This window comes from Ornithodoros turicata, unplaced genomic scaffold (assembly GCF_037126465.1).
Source record: "Ornithodoros turicata isolate Travis unplaced genomic scaffold, ASM3712646v1 Chromosome22, whole genome shotgun sequence".
Lineage (NCBI taxonomy): Eukaryota > Metazoa > Arthropoda > Arachnida > Ixodida > Argasidae > Ornithodoros > Ornithodoros turicata.
The window spans coordinates 687255-704466 of record NW_026999340.1 but is presented as its reverse complement, the minus strand read 5'-3'; the positions used below and the strand labels follow the sequence as shown (position 1 = coordinate 704466).

Below are 17212 nucleotides of genomic sequence, written 5' to 3'. Positions count from 1 at the left end.
GCTCAGTGTCATCACAGAAGTTTCCAACAACACAGGAAGTTAACGGCACACAAAATTGAAATCCAATGGTATTCCCAGCTTTGCTGGGGCCATTGGAGCAACTGACTGCAATCATGTAGCCATGCAGTCACCAGGTGTTCCTACAGCAGAGTTGTTCAGGAACAGGAAGGGCAACTTTTCTTTTTTATGTCTAGAGTGTTTGTGATGTTGACTTGCGGATGACCGATGTTGTTGCTATGCGGCCCGGCGCGAAGCCATGATCCAACAATTTTTGATAGTTCCAGAATTCGAGCCAGTCTTGAAGTGAACTTATGTGGTCACTTGCTAGGAGATTCAAGGTACACTTACGGGCCCTTCCTCATTACCCCCTTCCAGCACCTGTTTATCCTGCAGAAAAGAAGTATCAAGACAAACATGCGGTCACAAGAAATGTGGTAGAGAGGATGTTTGGCGTGTGGAAGCGCAAACTTCCAGGGTTAAAGATGGGCATCCGGCTGAATGTTGCCACCCCAGTGACTGTGATTGTTGCAACAACAGTTCTGCAGACCATGGGCCAACAAAGGCATGAATACAGAGTTTTCGGGAACCGGGACAGAGCATACGGTCGGTTAATCGGTCGGTACACGGCCTTACGGTATGGGACTGCTAAGGCTCTCGCTACAAACGAGCTTTCGGTGATCGGAGGGACGTAACAAGGTACGATGCGCGTTGAGCCATCTGTTGTATAAAATACGAATCTTTGGGTGCACACTATGTTGCAAATAGTGCTCAATGTGTTGCCGTTGAGCACATCAAAAGCTAATTTCGTTTGTGTACAACACATGTTTTATGTGTTGTACACTTTTTTGCGCGTGCTAATTCAGTCACACAGAAAATCAAGTGAAGACCATTGAATGACCCAATGTACTGCCCATCGCTATGACATCACGAAGAGCTCCTATGGTGATTGGAATGAGCGCGCAGCATTATGACATCCTCTTGAGAATTTAGATGACGAGTTGGAGGCGCTGTTATTTGAGGAGATGCTCAATGAGCGACGCCCTCCATCAACCTTCCTGACGAAGCGGAAGTTGAATCTAGCGGGTATAACGGCAGATGAAGCTCGGAAGCTGTTCAGGTTCACTTCAGCCGCAGTGCATTTGTTGTACGCATGATCTAATCGCTATCCGTGTTGCAGATTACTGGCTGCGCTAGTATACCTATGATTCAGACAACATCGGCACCTGGAATCTACTTGTCGACATGATGGAAACCGGTGCTGCCTGTTCGCTGCTCCCGCCCTCTATTTCATTGCAGGTTCTTAAAAGGAGGGTACTGTTACTGACCCGTCTTCACTTCAGCGGCAGTGCATTCGTTGTACGCATGATGTAATCGCTATCCGTGTAGCAGGTGAGGACGTCATTTTATATTGTATAATCTTGTCTCATTTATCAGCACTGCCGCTGAGCTGTTGCCTGTTCTGTGCTCCCGTACATTGACTGCTTGTACAATGTCGGCGAAAGAAATTAAGGAGCTTGTCAATGGCATTCAAGACCTGAAACGAGAAATGCGGGCCCACAACCGCATAACCATGAAAGACATGATAGACATGAAAGACAGCATACAAAATTGTCATGACACACATGGGCCATCATCAGCAGTACGCAGGCAGGCAACGTTTGAGCGGATGGCGTCAGAAGGTCACGTGGCACGTAATGCCTCCCGTCAGGGTGTCCTAAGGCACCTCTGAAAGCGCAGTGCAAAGCCAATCAAGTGTATAAGGGAAAAGAAAATTAGCAAGAGCTCTTTGGCGGCACGTGTAGCATATATTTGTAAGTGAAACGTCGCCATGTCAGTACTGGACAGCTGTTTCGGCCTTCTTGGGCCATCATCAACAGTACGCAGGGAGGCAACGTTTGAGCGAATGGCGTCAGAAGGTCACGTGGCACGTGATGCCTCCCGTCAGGGTGTCCTAAGGCACCTCTGAAAGCGCAGTGCAAAGCCAATCAAGTGTATAAGGGAAAAGAAAATTAGCAAGAGCTCTTTGGCGGCACGTGTAGCATATGTTTGTAAGTGAAACGTCGCCATGTCAGTACTGGACAGCTGTTTCGGCCTTCTTGGGCCATCATCAACAGTACGCAGGGAGGCAACGTTTGAGCGAATGGCGTCAGAAGGTCACGTGGCACGTGATGCCTCCCGTCAGGGTGTCCTAAGGCACCTCTGAAAGCGCAGTGCAAAGCCAATCAAGTGTATAAGGGAAAAGAAAATTAGCAAGAGCTCTTTGGCGGCACGTGTAGCATATGTTTGTAAGTGAAACGTCGCCATGTCAGTACTGGACAGCTGTTTCGGCCTTCTTGGGCCATCATCAACAGTACGCAGGGAGGCAACGTTTGAGCGAATGGCGTCAGAAGGTCACGTGGCACGTGATGCCTCCCGTCAGGGTGTCCTAAGGCACCTCTGAAAGCGCAGTGCAAAGCCAATCAAGTGTATAAGGGAAAAGAAAATTAGCAAGAGCTCTTTGGCGGCACGTGTAGCATATGTTTGTAAGTGAAACGTCGCCATGTCAGTACTGGACAGCTGTTTCGGCCTTCTTGGGCCATCATCAACAGTACGCAGGGAGGCAACGTTTGAGCGGATGGCGTCAGAAGGTCACGTGGCACGTAATGCCTCCCGTCAGGGTGTCCTAAGGCACCTCTGAAAGCGCAGTGCAAAGCCAATCAAGTGTATAAGGGAAAAGAAAATTAGCAAGAGCTCTTTGGCGGCACGTGTAGCATATGTTTGTAAGTGAAACGTCGCCATGTCAGTACTGGACAGCTGTTTCGGCCTTCTTGGGCCATCATCAACAGTACGCAGGGAGGCAACGTTTGAGCGGATGGCGTCAGAAGGTCACGTGGCACGTGATGCCTCCCGTCAGGGTGTCCTAAGGCACCTCTGAAAGCGCAGTGCAAAGCCAATCAAGTGTATAAGGGAAAAGAAAATTAGCAAGAGCTCTTTGGCGGCACGTGTAGCATATATTTGTAAGTGAAACGTCGCCATGTCAGTACTGGACAGCTGTTTCGGCCTTCTTGGGCCATCATCAACAGTACGCAGGGAGGCAACGTTTGAGCGAATGGCGTCAGAAGGTCACGTGGCACGTGATGCCTCCCGTCAGGGTGTCCTAAGGCACCTCTGAAAGCGCAGTGCAAAGCCAATCAAGTGTATAAGGGAAAAGAAAATTAGCAAGAGCTCTTTGGCGGCACGTGTAGCATATGTTTGTAAGTGAAACGTCGCCATGTCAGTACTGGACAGCTGTTTCGGCCTTCTTGGGCCATCATCAACAGTACGCAGGGAGGCAACGTTTGAGCGAATGGCGTCAGAAGGTCACGTGGCACGTGATGCCTCCCGTCAGGGTGTCCTAAGGCACCTCTGAAAGCGCAGTGCAAAGCCAATCAAGTGTATAAGGGAAAAGAAAATTAGCAAGAGCTCTTTGGCGGCACGTGTAGCATATGTTTGTAAGTGAAACGTCGCCATGTCAGTACTGGACAGCTGTTTCGGCCTTCTTGGGCCATCATCAACAGTACGCAGGGAGGCAACGTTTGAGCGAATGGCGTCAGAAGGTCACGTGGCACGTGATGCCTCCCGTCAGGGTGTCCTAAGGCACCTCTGAAAGCGCAGTGCAAAGCCAATCAAGTGTATAAGGGAAAAGAAAATTAGCAAGAGCTCTTTGGCGGCACGTGTAGCATATGTTTGTAAGTGAAACGTCGCCATGTCAGTACTGGACAGCTGTTTCGGCCTTCTTGGGCCATCATCAACAGTACGCAGGGAGGCAACGTTTGAGCGGATGGCGTCAGAAGGTCACGTGGCACGTAATGCCTCCCGTCAGGGTGTCCTAAGGCACCTCTGAAAGCGCAGTGCAAAGCCAATCAAGTGTATAAGGGAAAAGAAAATTAGCAAGAGCTCTTTGGCGGCACGTGTAGCATATGTTTGTAAGTGAAACGTCGCCATGTCAGTACTGGACAGCTGTTTCGGCCTTCTTGGGCCATCATCAACAGTACGCAGGGAGGCAACGTTTGAGCGGATGGCGTCAGAAGGTCACGTGGCACGTAATGCCTCCCGTCAGGGTGTCCTAAGGCACCTCTGAAAGCGCAGTGCAAAGCCAATCAAGTGTATAAGGGAAAAGAAAATTAGCAAGAGCTCTTTGGCGGCACGTGTAGCATATGTTTGTAAGTGAAACGTCGCCATGTCAGTACTGGACAGCTGTTTCGGCCTTCTTGGGCCATCATCAACAGTACGCAGGGAGGCAACGTTTGAGCGGATGGCGTCAGAAGGTCACGTGGCACGTAATGCCTCCCGTCAGGGTGTCCTAAGGCACCTCTGAAAGCGCAGTGCAAAGCCAATCAAGTGTATAAGGGAAAAGAAAATTAGCAAGAGCTCTTTGGCGGCACGTGTAGCATATGTTTGTAAGTGAAACGTCGCCATGTCAGTACTGGACAGCTGTTTCGGCCTTCTTGGGCCATCATCAACAATACGCAGGGAGGCAACGTTTGAGCGGATGGCGTCAGAAGGTCACGTGGCACGTAATGCCTCCCGTCAGGGTGTCCTAAGGCACCTCTGAAAGCGCAGTGCAAAGCCAATCAAGTGTATAAGGGAAAAGAAAATTAGCAAGAGCTCTTTGGCGGCACGTGTAGCATATGTTTGTAAGTGAAACGTCGCCATGTCAGTACTGGACAGCTGTTTCAGCCTTCTTGGGCCATCATCAACAGTACGCAGGGAGGCAACGTTTGAGCGGATGGCGTCAGAAGGTCACGTGGCACGTAATGCCTCCCGTCAGGGTGTCCTAAGGCACCTCTGAAAGCGCAGTGCAAAGCCAATCAAGTGTATAAGGGAAAAGAAAATTAGCAAGAGCTCTTTGGCGGCACGTGTAGCATATGTTTGTAAGTGAAACGTCGCCATGTCAGTACTGGACAGCTGTTTCGGCCTTCTTGGGCCATCATCAACAGTACGCAGGGAGGCAACGTTTGAGCGGATGGCGTCAGAAGGTCACGTGGCACGTAATGCCTCCCGTCAGGGTGTCCTAAGGCACCTCTGAAAGCGCAGTGCAAAGCCAATCAAGTGTATAAGGGAAAAGAAAATTAGCAAGAGCTCTTTGGCGGCACGTGTAGCATATGTTTGTAAGTGAAACGTCGCCATGTCAGTACTGGACAGCTGTTTCGGCCTTCTTGGGCCATCATCAACAGTACGCAGGGAGGCAACGTTTGAGCGGATGGCGTCAGAAGGTCACGTGGCACGTGATGCCTCCCGTCAGGGTGTCCTAAGGCACCTCTGAAAGCGCAGTGCAAAGCCAATCAAGTGTATAAGGGAAAAGAAAATTAGCAAGAGCTCTTTGGCGGCACGTGTAGCATATGTTTGTAAGTGAAACGTCGCCATGTCAGTACTGGACAGCTGTTTCGGCCTTCTTGGGCCATCATCAACAGTACGCAGGGAGGCAACGTTTGAGCGGATGGCGTCAGAAGGTCACGTGGCACGTAATGCCTCCCGTCAGGGTGTCCTAAGGCACCTCTGAAAGCGCAGTGCAAAGCCAATCAAGTGTATAAGGGAAAAGAAAATTAGCAAGAGCTCTTTGGCGGCACGTGTAGCATATGTTTGTAAGTGAAACGTCGCCATGTCAGTACTGGACAGCTGTTTCGGCCTTCTTGGGCCATCATCAACAGTACGCAGGGAGGCAACGTTTGAGCGAATGGCGTCAGAAGGTCACGTGGCACGTGATGCCTCCCGTCAGGGTGTCCTAAGACACAGCATTGTCAAGGCTCAGCATTGTTCGACCACTCTCCCCGCGACTGCAGACACGGAGGCACCGCGCGAAGTGTTGGATGTCGTCGTCTCACAGACTGTCATGTCTTCATCACCCTCGAACGTGCATGCAAAATCTGGAATGGCACGCCTTCAGAAAGTCTCGGTTTGGGCAGCAGAACCTGCAGGTAAGAGGCGAATTCGGCTGCTTTTTGACACGGGTAGTCAACAAACGTTTATACGTCGCGATCTGTTGAAGGAGCTAGGGTTCCAAATCACTGGTGAGGAGGACCTATCCGTGTTCTCTTTCGCACGTACGCGCCACCCCAGAAGATTCCACTGCGAACGGGTGCAAGTCCGCCTCGAAGCCATCTCGGATCCGCGGTCGTTCATCGAACTTGAAGCCCTCGGCATTTCTGAACTATGCCGCGTGTCTACGCCAGCCTTGGACGACGTAACCATGAGCCTTCTCTCGCTGCGAGGCCTCGAAGTGGCCGATACGAGCTGCACCACGGACGTCGCTCTGCTGGTGGGTTCCGATTACTATTGGAAGCTGGTCACCGGCCGAGTGGAACGTCTCCCTGGCGATCTTGTTGCGGTGGAGATCATTTTCGGATGGGTCGTTCAGGGAGTCCAGCGGTCACCCAGTCGAACGCTGTCCACCGTGGTATCCGTCCTCTCCCTTTCCTGCGAGGAACAAGAATTCTTCGACTACATGGACCCTTCGGAAGCGTAGCGCTTGGATGCCCTTGGCATAAGCGATCCGGTTCCTGATCCCGACGATGACTTTGCGGCCGCCTACTTTACAAGTCACGTACGCCAATGTGACGGCCGCTACGTCGCCCCGCTAATGGTTAAACCAGAACTAGGGCTCCCTGCTTGCGCCAATAACAGGAATACGGCTCTACAGCGCCTCTTCTCGCAACTACGTTGGTTTCGTTTCGACCCAGAATTGCTGGCTCAGTATGACAAGGTCATACGTGAGTATTGATGACGAAGGTCATGCTGAGAAGGTAATGGGGATCACCAGCCGCCAAGAAAACGTTTATACATGCCCCATCACGCGGTTGTGCGACCAGAGGCGGTCAGCAATCGTTCACTACTCACCTGATGAAAGGGCCGAAGCTAAACGCAGATCTGCTCCATCTTCTGTTGCAGTTCCGCTGCAGCTTCACGGTTTTAACCGCCGACATCAGGAAGGCATACCTGCAAATCATCATTCACCCCGAAGACAGAGATTTCCTTCGCTTTCTGTGGGTAAAGGATGCACGGCAGGCATCCAACGACAGCAATCTCGAACTTGTCGTGTGGCGGATGACTAGAGTCCCTTTCGGAGCTACTTCGAGTCCATTTCTGCTAGCAGCAACGCTGCAACACCACTTTGAGGTAGTTTGCTCGGATTATCCCAACACCGTATTCAGCCTCCGGACGGGGTTTTATGTCGACGATCTGGTATACCAAGCAACGGTAGAAACACTGATATCCGCTGGAATGGATATTCGCAAGTGGACCTCAAACTCTCGGGTTCTGCGGGATAGATTTCTCATGGATTTGTCATGGTTCTATGACAATGCCTCCGACGGCGACCCCATCGTCAAGGTTCTCGGCCTATATTGGGATCGCAGCACGGACGATCTTCTTCTCAAAACGACTCGAGCAGCAGACTTCGCCGTCCCACACCCTGCAACGAAGCGCACTGTCCTGAAAGTGTTTTCACTTGTGTATGACCCCTTGTGGTACATCGCACCCGTCATTATATCTGCGAGAACTCTGTTTCAAGACCTGTGGCGCAAGGGCCTATCGTGGGACCAACCAGTTAGCGAATCAGACAACGTAATGTGGGAGAAGTGGAAGGTCAGCCTGGGAGAATTGAACATGCTCCGACTCCCGCGCTGCGCTCTCCCTCAAGATATCTCACCTGTCAATGTGCACTGTTTCGTAGATGCCAGTCCGAAAGCCTATGGCACTGCTATACACTCGCGGAGTCTCTCTCCCAACGGCTCTCTTCTGGTTCATTTGCTCATAGCAGGGGCTCGTCTGGCACCGTTAAAACAGGTGTCGTTGCCACGTCTCGAGCTCCTCGCCTGCCTCTTAGCTACACGTCTCTACCGTCACGTTTCCGCGCTGAAGACAGACATTTTTGGACAGAATCCGAACGCTCTTCAGTGGATTCATAGATCTGGTAGCAAAACTCAGCAATTTGTTCAGTCTCGAATAACCGAAATCTTGGCTTCATCCCGCGCTGATCAATGGTACCACTGCAGCGGTAGTGACAACCCCGCGGATGTGATAACTCGGGGCGTATCCGCTACCAGTCTCAAATGCTGCAGATTGTGGTGGACAGGTCCCGGCTGGCTATCATCGTCGTTTGGCACCTACGTGAGTACAGAAAACCAGCTTTGCCAACCAGGGATTCGATTAACCGATGACAGAGCCTCTCCAGCAAGTGAATGTCCAGCTGTGCTCAAACATGCCTCCGTTTCGGCAGTCGTCGCAATTGAAGAATGGATGGAGATCACGGACTACGGGACGTTATCCAGGCTCCTTCGGGTCACCGCCTGGATGCTGAGATTTGGGAACAACGCTAGATCTGAGAGACCATCCGTGTCTGGTCCACTCACACTTGAGGAAATCACGCATGTGGAGAACTTTTGGATCCGTCGCGTGCAGGCTGAGGCTTTCCGTCATGAGGTTGCCGCTCTCAGCAAAGGAAACATGCATCATCGTCCCTACATGCGTTCCAACCGTTTTTGGACGCCAACGGCATCATGCGCGTCGGCGGCCGTCTTCATCAACTGAACGTGGTCGACGCCATAAAGCACCCCATTCTCCTGCCATCGAAGCATCACTTTACACATCTTGTAATACTCCACGCTCACCGACAAGCCCTGCACGCCGGAGTACAAGATACGATCACCTAAATCAGGGACCGATTTTGGGTCCTCCGGGCACGCCAGACGGTTCGTCGCGTTCCACACTCCTGCCTCAGCTGCCGCCGGCAGCGCGCCGAACTTGCTGGTGTTCCAACGGCCCCCCTCCCCCGCGAGAGAATCACAGAGTCCAACCCTTTCTCGGTGGTTGGTCTGGACTTCGCAGGGCCGCTGTTCATCACGAATGCGGCATCAGGAAAAGCATACATCGTCCTTTTCTCGTGTGGCGTCACCAGAGCCATCCACCTAGAGCTCGCATCTTCTATGAACGCTGTAGACTTTCTACTGGCCTTCCGTCGCTTCGTTCCAAGACGTGGTGTGCCCACCCTGGTCTATTCAGACAACGCCCGAACGTTTTACAAGTGCGCAGCCATCTTGTCTGCGCCCACCACAGCTGCCCATGATGTACAAGATTTTGCAACTCGCACCCTATACAGTGGTGGTTCATCGTCGAGCGAGCACCTTGGTGGGGTGGATGGTGGGAACGCCTCATCGGCACCGTGAAGGCTGCTCTAAGGCGATGTCTCGGTAGAAGCCGCCTTACTTTCGAGCAACTAACTACAGCCCTATGCGAGGTGGAAGCTCTCGTAAATTCCCGCCCGTTAACCCACGTCGCATCTGATGTCGAGGAACTCGTACCCCTCACGCCAAGCCACTTTCTGGTCAAACGAGCATCTGGGCAAACGAGCCATCTTTCTACCGGGCGAACACGGTGCCAACTCACAGCCTGACGCGGAGGACCTCCGGCACAACTTCAGAGAAATGCTGAAGGCGAAGAAACTCTTCTGGAAGCGCTGGAGATACGAGTACCTTCTGCAGCTGAGGTCTGCCCACGTGACTGCGTATCCTACCCAAAGTCGTTTCAAGGAAGGGGATGTGGTGGTGCTTCAGGAAGATAATGTCCGTCCCCCTTGGAAGCTCGGACGCATAGCGAAGTTGATACGAGGAAGAGACGGGTTAGTGCGGGCATGCTCAGTACGTCTCGCAAGCGGCACTACCGTAACCCGTCCAGTTCAAAGGCTTTACCGTTTGGAAGCAGACGTCTCGTCACCCACGGCCGGGGATGATGTTGCGGATTAAAGGAGGTCGATGTGGGTCTCGTGGTCACGGGCCCATATTCGCCATTTTGCTTTTCGGTTTTTAGTTCATTAAAGCTTTTCCTCTCGGAAGCGGAGCGGGCGCCTCGTTCTTCCTTCACACAGATCATCACGTCTTTGAATGTCGGAAAGGCTACGGTGTTACGGTGGCGATATACTGGATTTGGATTGGTGATTTGCGATTGGATGAATGGCTGTACGCGTCAATAATATCCTTTTGGACTGCGCAAATATACACATCTAGGGCTTTATCACGGTTACCGTCTGGTGTAAAACTGGACGGCTGTTTGAAACGGTTGAAGTCTGACTTAGGCTTATCATGAAAGTATTCTTTGAGGCGTAAGCGGCGGGCGAAGTTATCTAAATCTATGTGAAGTTGATATTCATTTAATCTATTGTTGCTGGGACAATATGAGAGACCATGGCTGAGTAAAGATATTTTGGAATCGGTGAGAAAGTGATGACTGAGAAAGGTATGGGATGACAAGTTAACGGCATTCTGAGACTTGGGGCATTCGACATTACCGGGATCAGTGGAGGCGGCGTCTTGATTGTGATTTATTTATTCATTTATTTATTCATGATACCCCAAAGGCCCTTACAGGCATTACATGGGGGGTGGGGAAAGGAAACAGTCAGCAACTATCGACTAAGCAAAATCAAATAATGATAACAACATATATACAAACAAACAACTTCGTGAAGGCACACAACTATCAATATAAGGAGAAAAAAGTTTAGTGGAGGCACACACAAACAGAAGATAAAAAGCAGGTAACACACCAACCAGTGGTTCGCACTCGTGAGTATGGAAGCTAATTAGTAAGGGACCTGTGGAATAACGAGTGATCGGTGATATCAGCTATCTGAGAAGGGAGACTGTTCCAGTCAATAGCAGATTTGCAAAAGAAGGACTTCGAGTAGATATTTGTGCGGCACTCGAATCTGTTGACCTTGAAACGGTGATCAAAGCGGGGGAAGATAACTGAGGAACGGGAAAACGGGGGGATATCAGATGGAAAATTATGGATGAATCGGTGAAAGAGCAATAACCTGGAAACAAGCCGACGTTTATCCAGGCTGGTAAGGTTGAGTTGTTGTTTGATGGATGATACAGAAGAATTCCGCGAGAAATCAGCAACAATGAATCTAGCAGCTCGGTTTTGAACCGCTTCAAGTGATAGTGATAAGTAAAGTTGGGATGGATCCCATATGGCAGATGCGTATTCCAACTTGGATCGGACTAAAGACGTATAGGCGAGTTTCTTGAGATGACGAGGAGCCGATTTTAAGTTTCTTCTAAGAAAGCCCAATGATCGGCTAGCGTTCCTGATGATCAGTTCAATGTGGCGATTCCATGATAGGTCGTGCGACAGAAGGACACCAAGATATTTGTAGGTTTCGACTTTAGCCAGTGGGTTAGTACCCAGTATGTAGGAAGACGTGAAGGCATGGGAGGAACTACGGCGGAGGAAAGAGATGAACTTACACTTTTCTAGGTTAAGTGGCATCCTTCATGTCGTGCACCAGGTGTGGATTAAGGAAAGATCGTGTTGTAAGGCTATCTGATCGGAGGTTGAAGAGATTTTACGGTATACGACGCAGTCGTCTGCAAATAGCCGTACTAATGAAGAGAGCTGGTCCGGGAGATCATTAATATATATTAAAAAAAGAAGTGGCCCAAGTACAGAACCCTGAGGTACACCCGATGTAACCGGAAAGGGGTCAGAACTGGTACCATTACGAGATACGAACGACGTCCGGTTCGAGAGGAACTCACGAATCCAATTAAATAACCTGGGATCAATGTTAGTAGCGTACAACTTCTGAAGGAGATAGTTATGGGGTACTTTGTCGAAAGCTTTCTGGAAATCGAGAAAAACCGCGTCAGTTTTTAAGGAAGTGTCAGCATTAAGGAAAAGGTCATGGGTGAAGCATGCTAATTGTGTCTCGCACGAGCGCTGCCTGCGAAAGCCGTGTTGAAGAGGGTAAAAGAAGGAGTTATGCTCAAGTGTTTTTGCGACATGGGAAGAAACTATATGTTCTAGAATCTTGCAGCAAACGCTCGTCAGTGTAATTGGTCCGTAATTAATGGCCAGTGTACTGCTACCCGATTTGTAGACTGGGATGATTTTGCCCACTTTCCAGTCATTTGGTAAACTTGATTCTTGGATTGACTGAGTAAAAATGTAAGCTAAAATGACACTCGATATGTGCTTCGTCATAATTAAAATTTTAGCACTAATCTCATCAGGACCAGAGCTAGCAGAGGGCTTCAATGACTCAATTATTTTGCAGATTCCATTAGCCAAAATTTCGGGAAAAGCCACAGTGGTGATTTCTCTTCGCGCTACGTGTGCTTCACAATTTAGGTCACAACTGGAGTAAACAGCTGAGAAGGATAAAGCGAAAGCTGTGGAAGTTTCGGCGATTGAGACAGCATTCCCTGCAGGGTCCGTCAAATGGATATTTTCATCCTTTTTAGGGGACAATACTTTCCAAAATTTTCTAGGGTTGTTGGTAAGGAGGGAAGGAAGATCGTGATTAAAATATTTCTTTTTAGCATCTTTTAGTACGGACTTGTATCTGGCAGCGCAAGAGCGATAGGCCGACCATGAGTGAGCACTGTTGCTCGTCTTTGCTCTTTTAAATAAGCGCTTCTTTTTATTCAGGAGGGCTTTTAAATCCTTATTGTACCAAGGTGTATACTGGGAGTGCCTTATTGTTACCTTGGGAACGTGTTGGTCAACCAGAGTTAGGAGCGTATCCCTGAAGAGGCGCCAATTATCCTCCACCGAGCGCCCGCTGAATCCCGACACAACAGTAGCAGACCGTCACATATCGCGATGATATTAGCATGTTTATAATCTCTGATTACCTTTACGCAGTGGGAGCTGTGTGAAGACGAGGCGGTGGGAATAAAAAAGTGTACAGCCTTGTGGTCACTTAATCCGTCGAAAACAGACAAGGAGGTGATATCCTCGGGAAATTCCGCCAGGACTAAATCAAGAATGGATGATACTGAGGCAGTAATTCTAGTTGGGCTAGACACAGCCTGCGTCAGATTGAACGTCAAGCACAGGTCAATGAAATTGACGCTGACCGAGATTCAGCTGGGCGATTACCATCTGTGCACACCATATTCATCCAATCCACGCCGGGGTAGTTAAAATGACCAAGTAAAATGATATGACTGTTGGGAAACTTCTTTTTAACGTAGGTTAGTATGTCATGTAGTGATTCAACAAAGGTGTTTTCACTATCGGGTGACCTATAGCAAACACCGATTATAAGATTAGGGAAAGTATGAGATAGGGATACCGACACAGTTTCAATAGGAGTGTCAAGATGCATAAGAACAGGGATAAACTGAGTCTTCACCGCTATCAGTACACCACCACCTTTTTTTACTTTCCTGTCACGCCTGAACACTTGATAACCGGAAAAACATGGCAAAAGTTCACTATCGTAAACATCACACGAGAGCCACGTCTCAGTCAGAGCCACAACATCTGATGAAGTGTCATACAATACACTGCTCAATTCATCCAGTTTGGGCGAAACACTTCGGGTATTCATGCATAAAACCGATATCAGTGAGGGTTTGATGCTGAAGGGGGCGGGAGGGTGACATCTCTTTTTTGGTTGCTACTTAGCTACCTCTTCTACAGCAGAATTTATATGGTTGAAGCGGTAACACTTGGAATCCATGAACAGCTTGTCGTACCTTAGTTTGAACAGTGAAGACTTACTTTGAGCAAACTCAACAAGGCGACGACGAGCAAGTCGTGTGGCTGCGGAGAAGTCGTTGGCAATGCTCAAGCCGGATCCTCTGAGGGTATTACTTGAGGAAAGAACTTGTTCTTTGCGCTTGAAGCAGGAAAATTTGGCAACTATTGGTCTCGTCTTAGTACAACTAAAGGAACCGATACGGTGGACCCGTTCGAAGTCTGAAGAGGCGCATGGGATGCCTAATTTTGTAGAACAAAGTTCAACAACTTTAGCTTCGCTCTGTGACCATGACTCGTCCGCAGCGTCGGCAATCCCATAGAAAATCAAATTCGACCTTCGTGAACGATCCTCTAGCTCGTTTAACCTAGTTCCGAATGCAGAAATACGAGCAGAAGCGTTCGTGCTGGATAGCCTTAAATCAGCCAGCTCCGATTGCACGTTTCCCAAAAGGTCGGTCTGGGTATTTTTAACATCACAGAGATCACTTTCCACGGAATTCAGTTTAGCAGACAAGGCTGACAGAGCGTCCTCGGTGACCTGCTGCCAGGTCTGCAGCGTTTTAACATCAGACATTAATGTTAGGACGTTGGTGTCAAGTCGGGACAAGATCTCAAGAGCAGCAGACAGTTGCTCCTCCTGGGCTCTGGTCATGGGACCGGGGTTCTCCTCGACATCACCCGATAACACAAGACGACGTAGAATAAATACAATGCACTCAAGAGAGCTACACAAATACTCAACGCGTGGGGAAGGCGGCAGCAGCAGTAAACAGATATCGTCACTTCTATATGATACATCAAGATTGTCACTAACCTGTAACGCAATGAAGAAACGATAAGACATTGTATCTATAATGCTGCCGCCGTTCCCACTGAGGTGAAAATCGTGGTGACCGGGTTTTAAAGATTCATGTTGTGATGACGTCATTGCTGTCCGGAAGTAGGGGGCCTCCGATAGTATGTCGTCGGTGAAGATTTCCAAGCCGTGACGTGAGGCGCCGTAACCGTCTCCCACAGAGACGGGGCCCTCTTCATGGGTTTGTTGGTTAACAGGCATCCGAAACAGGCAATGCGAAGACACGTACACAGTGCCAATCGTTGGAGTGATCAGCAGCTGTAACGCAATGAAGAAACGATAAGACATTGTATCTATAATGCTGCCGCCGTTCCCACTCAATTAATAATGGTGTGCTGGTCCTGTGATGACGTACTAGTAATTTGGACAATACTTATCCGGTGACTATCCTGAAATCTTGTTTTAAGCCCGAGCAACCTGGCTAACTCCGTCCCTGGCGAGCTTTTTACGTTTACTGCAGTGCACGGCTTCTTCCCTGTTCATACTATCCTGAAATCTTGTTTTAAGCCCGAGCAACCTGGCTAACTCCGTCCCTGGCGAGCTTTTTACGTTTACTGCAGTGCACGGCTTCTTCCCTGTTCATGTTCCCTGTAGCATGCTAAATCTGAGCTATGGTTGTCACCAACAGTGGTTTTATCGGGAATAAATTTAGCTTCCTGAGAAAATTGGCTGATAGCGTCATCACAATGGGATAACAACACATCGATTAACGCGGTGGAGGCATTGTTGATGATCTCGTTCCACTTATCTTGGTGTTCATTTTTAAGGGGGAACGTAGGTTCAAGGTCGATAGCAAGTCACTTGGGAATTTTGTTGTGTTGCTTATACAGCTGTAAACTTTCACGATGAGAACTATACCGTATGGACTTATCAGTTAGTTTTCTAAGTTTAAAGAAAGCCTAGGCACTAGGGGATGGTTGAGGCTCAAAGTTGGAAAGAGCACGCTCACCGGCGGTTAGTCAATCCTGTCTTGATGGTCGTGGCGTCCGTCCTAGCTGTCACTGTTCCAAGATAGTGGCTTCCTGTGGTCACACCGGTTCCGGGACAGCGGTGGAGTCAGGTCGACGAGGTGGCAGTCGTCGTGCGAGTCGTGGTAGCAGGTTCTGCAGGTGACTGTTGATCATCCGAACTCCATCGAAGTTTGGATGAAGTCCGTCAGCAGCCAGGATCTGGGTGGGACGTAGTCGGTAGAATCCATGGTCTACGTAGCAGATGTCCGCGGTGTTCCGGCACAGCTGGATCAATCGACGGTTGAACTCGAGGGCCCGCGGATTACACTGGAACTCCCTGCGCCTGTCAATGAAGGGTCAGCGTCGGTTATGTGATCGAGGAAAGAAAGATATATATTATGCGTTTAATGGCACAAAGGCAACAAAGGCCATATATGATCGAGGAAGGACGAGGGTACAAACCACCATGTCGATTCCTCCTCGAGCACTTATCTTCTTTAGTAGTTGTTAATAGTGAGAGATGGCCTGCTGCGGTCCAGCGCACGGCATGTCGTTCGTCCGACAATGCAGGACGACGACGCGAACGCTCGGCGGCAGCTGGTCGACCTCCTCAGTGAAGTCCGGGATTCTTGCACCGCTCCGGAACACAAACATCGTTGGCATCAACCGGGACCTGAAATCAAAATGGTGATATGCTTAAGAATCCCCAAGAACGGCAACTGTAGGAGCATCAAATGGATACTCCATGACAATCGGTCCAGGTCTTCGAGCAGCCATCGTAGAAAACAGGACAAAGAGGTCAATATATCAGACGGCTACGAAGTTGAATAAAAGTGAAAGAATAAGACGTGAACTGCAGATTACAGGAACGTTAACAAAAACTAATTTATTTAATGGGTAATTTAACACATAGATTAAAAAAGAATGGTCGACGTTTCAACAGTGGCACTGTCTTCGTCAGGACAAAAGAGGCACAAGGGCTACATATTGCTTAAATAGGTTCCGTGAGTGACGTCACAATCGGTGCAAGTATGCCACGTGGCAGTTGTCTGTGAGTCATATTCTGGAACATTCCGCAAGGTGAAGTCCGGGTGGTGATGTCATCTTTCTTGGGGAGCCAGCTCAGGGTGAGCTGTACTGAGGCAATAGCTGAAAAGAAAAAAAAGAGAAAAAATAAAAGGAAAAAATGGGAAAGTATATCCCATCTAAGCGACCAGATTCCTTACTGTTGAAAGTACACCGGGATCTTTGTTAATGATTGATTGGAATTTGTAAATGAGGTAAGCCTCGCGTTGTTCCCTGCCTCTATCGGAGCTGAAGTTTGATTGAAGAATAAAAAGGGCGACGATCATTTATTGAATGACCAGGCTGGTTGAAATGACGAGAATCAGGAAGATTTGGCTTTTTATTAACGTCCGACCGGTGGTTGTTGAACCTGATCCGAAAAGTTGTTTTGGTTTGACCTACGTATTGTGCTTGACACGCTTTGCACTGAATGACATAAATGACGTTGGATTATTTACAGTCAAAGTCACCATGAATTTTGACGAAGAAACTAGAGTTTGTGCTGTTAAGCACGTGGGCACTTCGCATTAGTTTGCATATTTGACATCTGCGGCCATTGCACGGGTGGCAGCCTGCCGTCGGACTTGTTGGTCGGTTGACTTTGGAGCTGACTAGATTAGCGTGGAAGTTTTGTGTGCGCCTGTAGGTCACATGCGGGGGGTTCCGGGAAGATTTGTCGCGTGCGCTCTGACTGACGAAGAATACTGTAGTGGCGATTAAGTATACTGTTGATGTTGGAAACAATATTGTTGAATGTTACAACGAGGTTAACGGAACCATTGTCTGATTTGCGGTTGCGGTTTTGGAACAGAGCTTTGCGATGTGCCCTGCGGGC

At 49.2% G+C, this 17212-nt stretch overlaps 3 protein-coding genes across 3 annotated transcripts; 2 read left to right on the top strand and 1 right to left on the bottom strand.

Moving 5' to 3' along the window:
- Positions 1-5695: 5695 nt before the first annotated feature.
- LOC135373223 (uncharacterized) lies at positions 5696-6484 on the top strand. Its single transcript, XM_064606458.1, has one exon. It carries the CDS (start codon positions 5696-5698, stop codon positions 6482-6484), a length of 789 nt encoding a protein of 262 aa, XP_064462528.1.
- A 374-nt stretch (positions 6485-6858) lies between these two features.
- LOC135373222 (uncharacterized) lies at positions 6859-8547 on the top strand. The gene has a single exon (XM_064606457.1). It carries the CDS (start codon positions 6859-6861, stop codon positions 8545-8547), a length of 1689 nt encoding a protein of 562 aa, XP_064462527.1.
- A 4852-nt stretch (positions 8548-13399) lies between these two features.
- Positions 13400-15629, bottom strand: LOC135373221 (uncharacterized). Its single transcript, XM_064606456.1, has 2 exons — positions 15312-15629; positions 13400-14620 (listed from the first exon to the last, which is right to left on the bottom strand). The coding sequence occupies exon 2, from the start codon at positions 14561-14563 to the stop codon at positions 13424-13426; it is 1140 nt and encodes a 379-aa protein (XP_064462526.1). The 5' UTR covers positions 14564-14620; positions 15312-15629; the 3' UTR covers positions 13400-13423.
- Positions 15630-17212: the final 1583 nt, after the last annotated feature.

Excerpts from the sequence above, each read along its gene's own strand:
- LOC135373223 (XM_064606458.1), top strand. The coding sequence starts at position 5,696 with ATGGCGTCAGAAGGTCACGTGGCACGTGATGCCTCCCGTCAGGGTGTC.
- LOC135373221 (XM_064606456.1), bottom strand. The coding sequence starts at position 14,563 with ATGCCTGTTAACCAACAAACCCATGAAGAGGGCCCCGTCTCTGTGGGA.
- LOC135373222 (XM_064606457.1), top strand. The coding sequence starts at position 6,859 with ATGAAAGGGCCGAAGCTAAACGCAGATCTGCTCCATCTTCTGTTGCAG.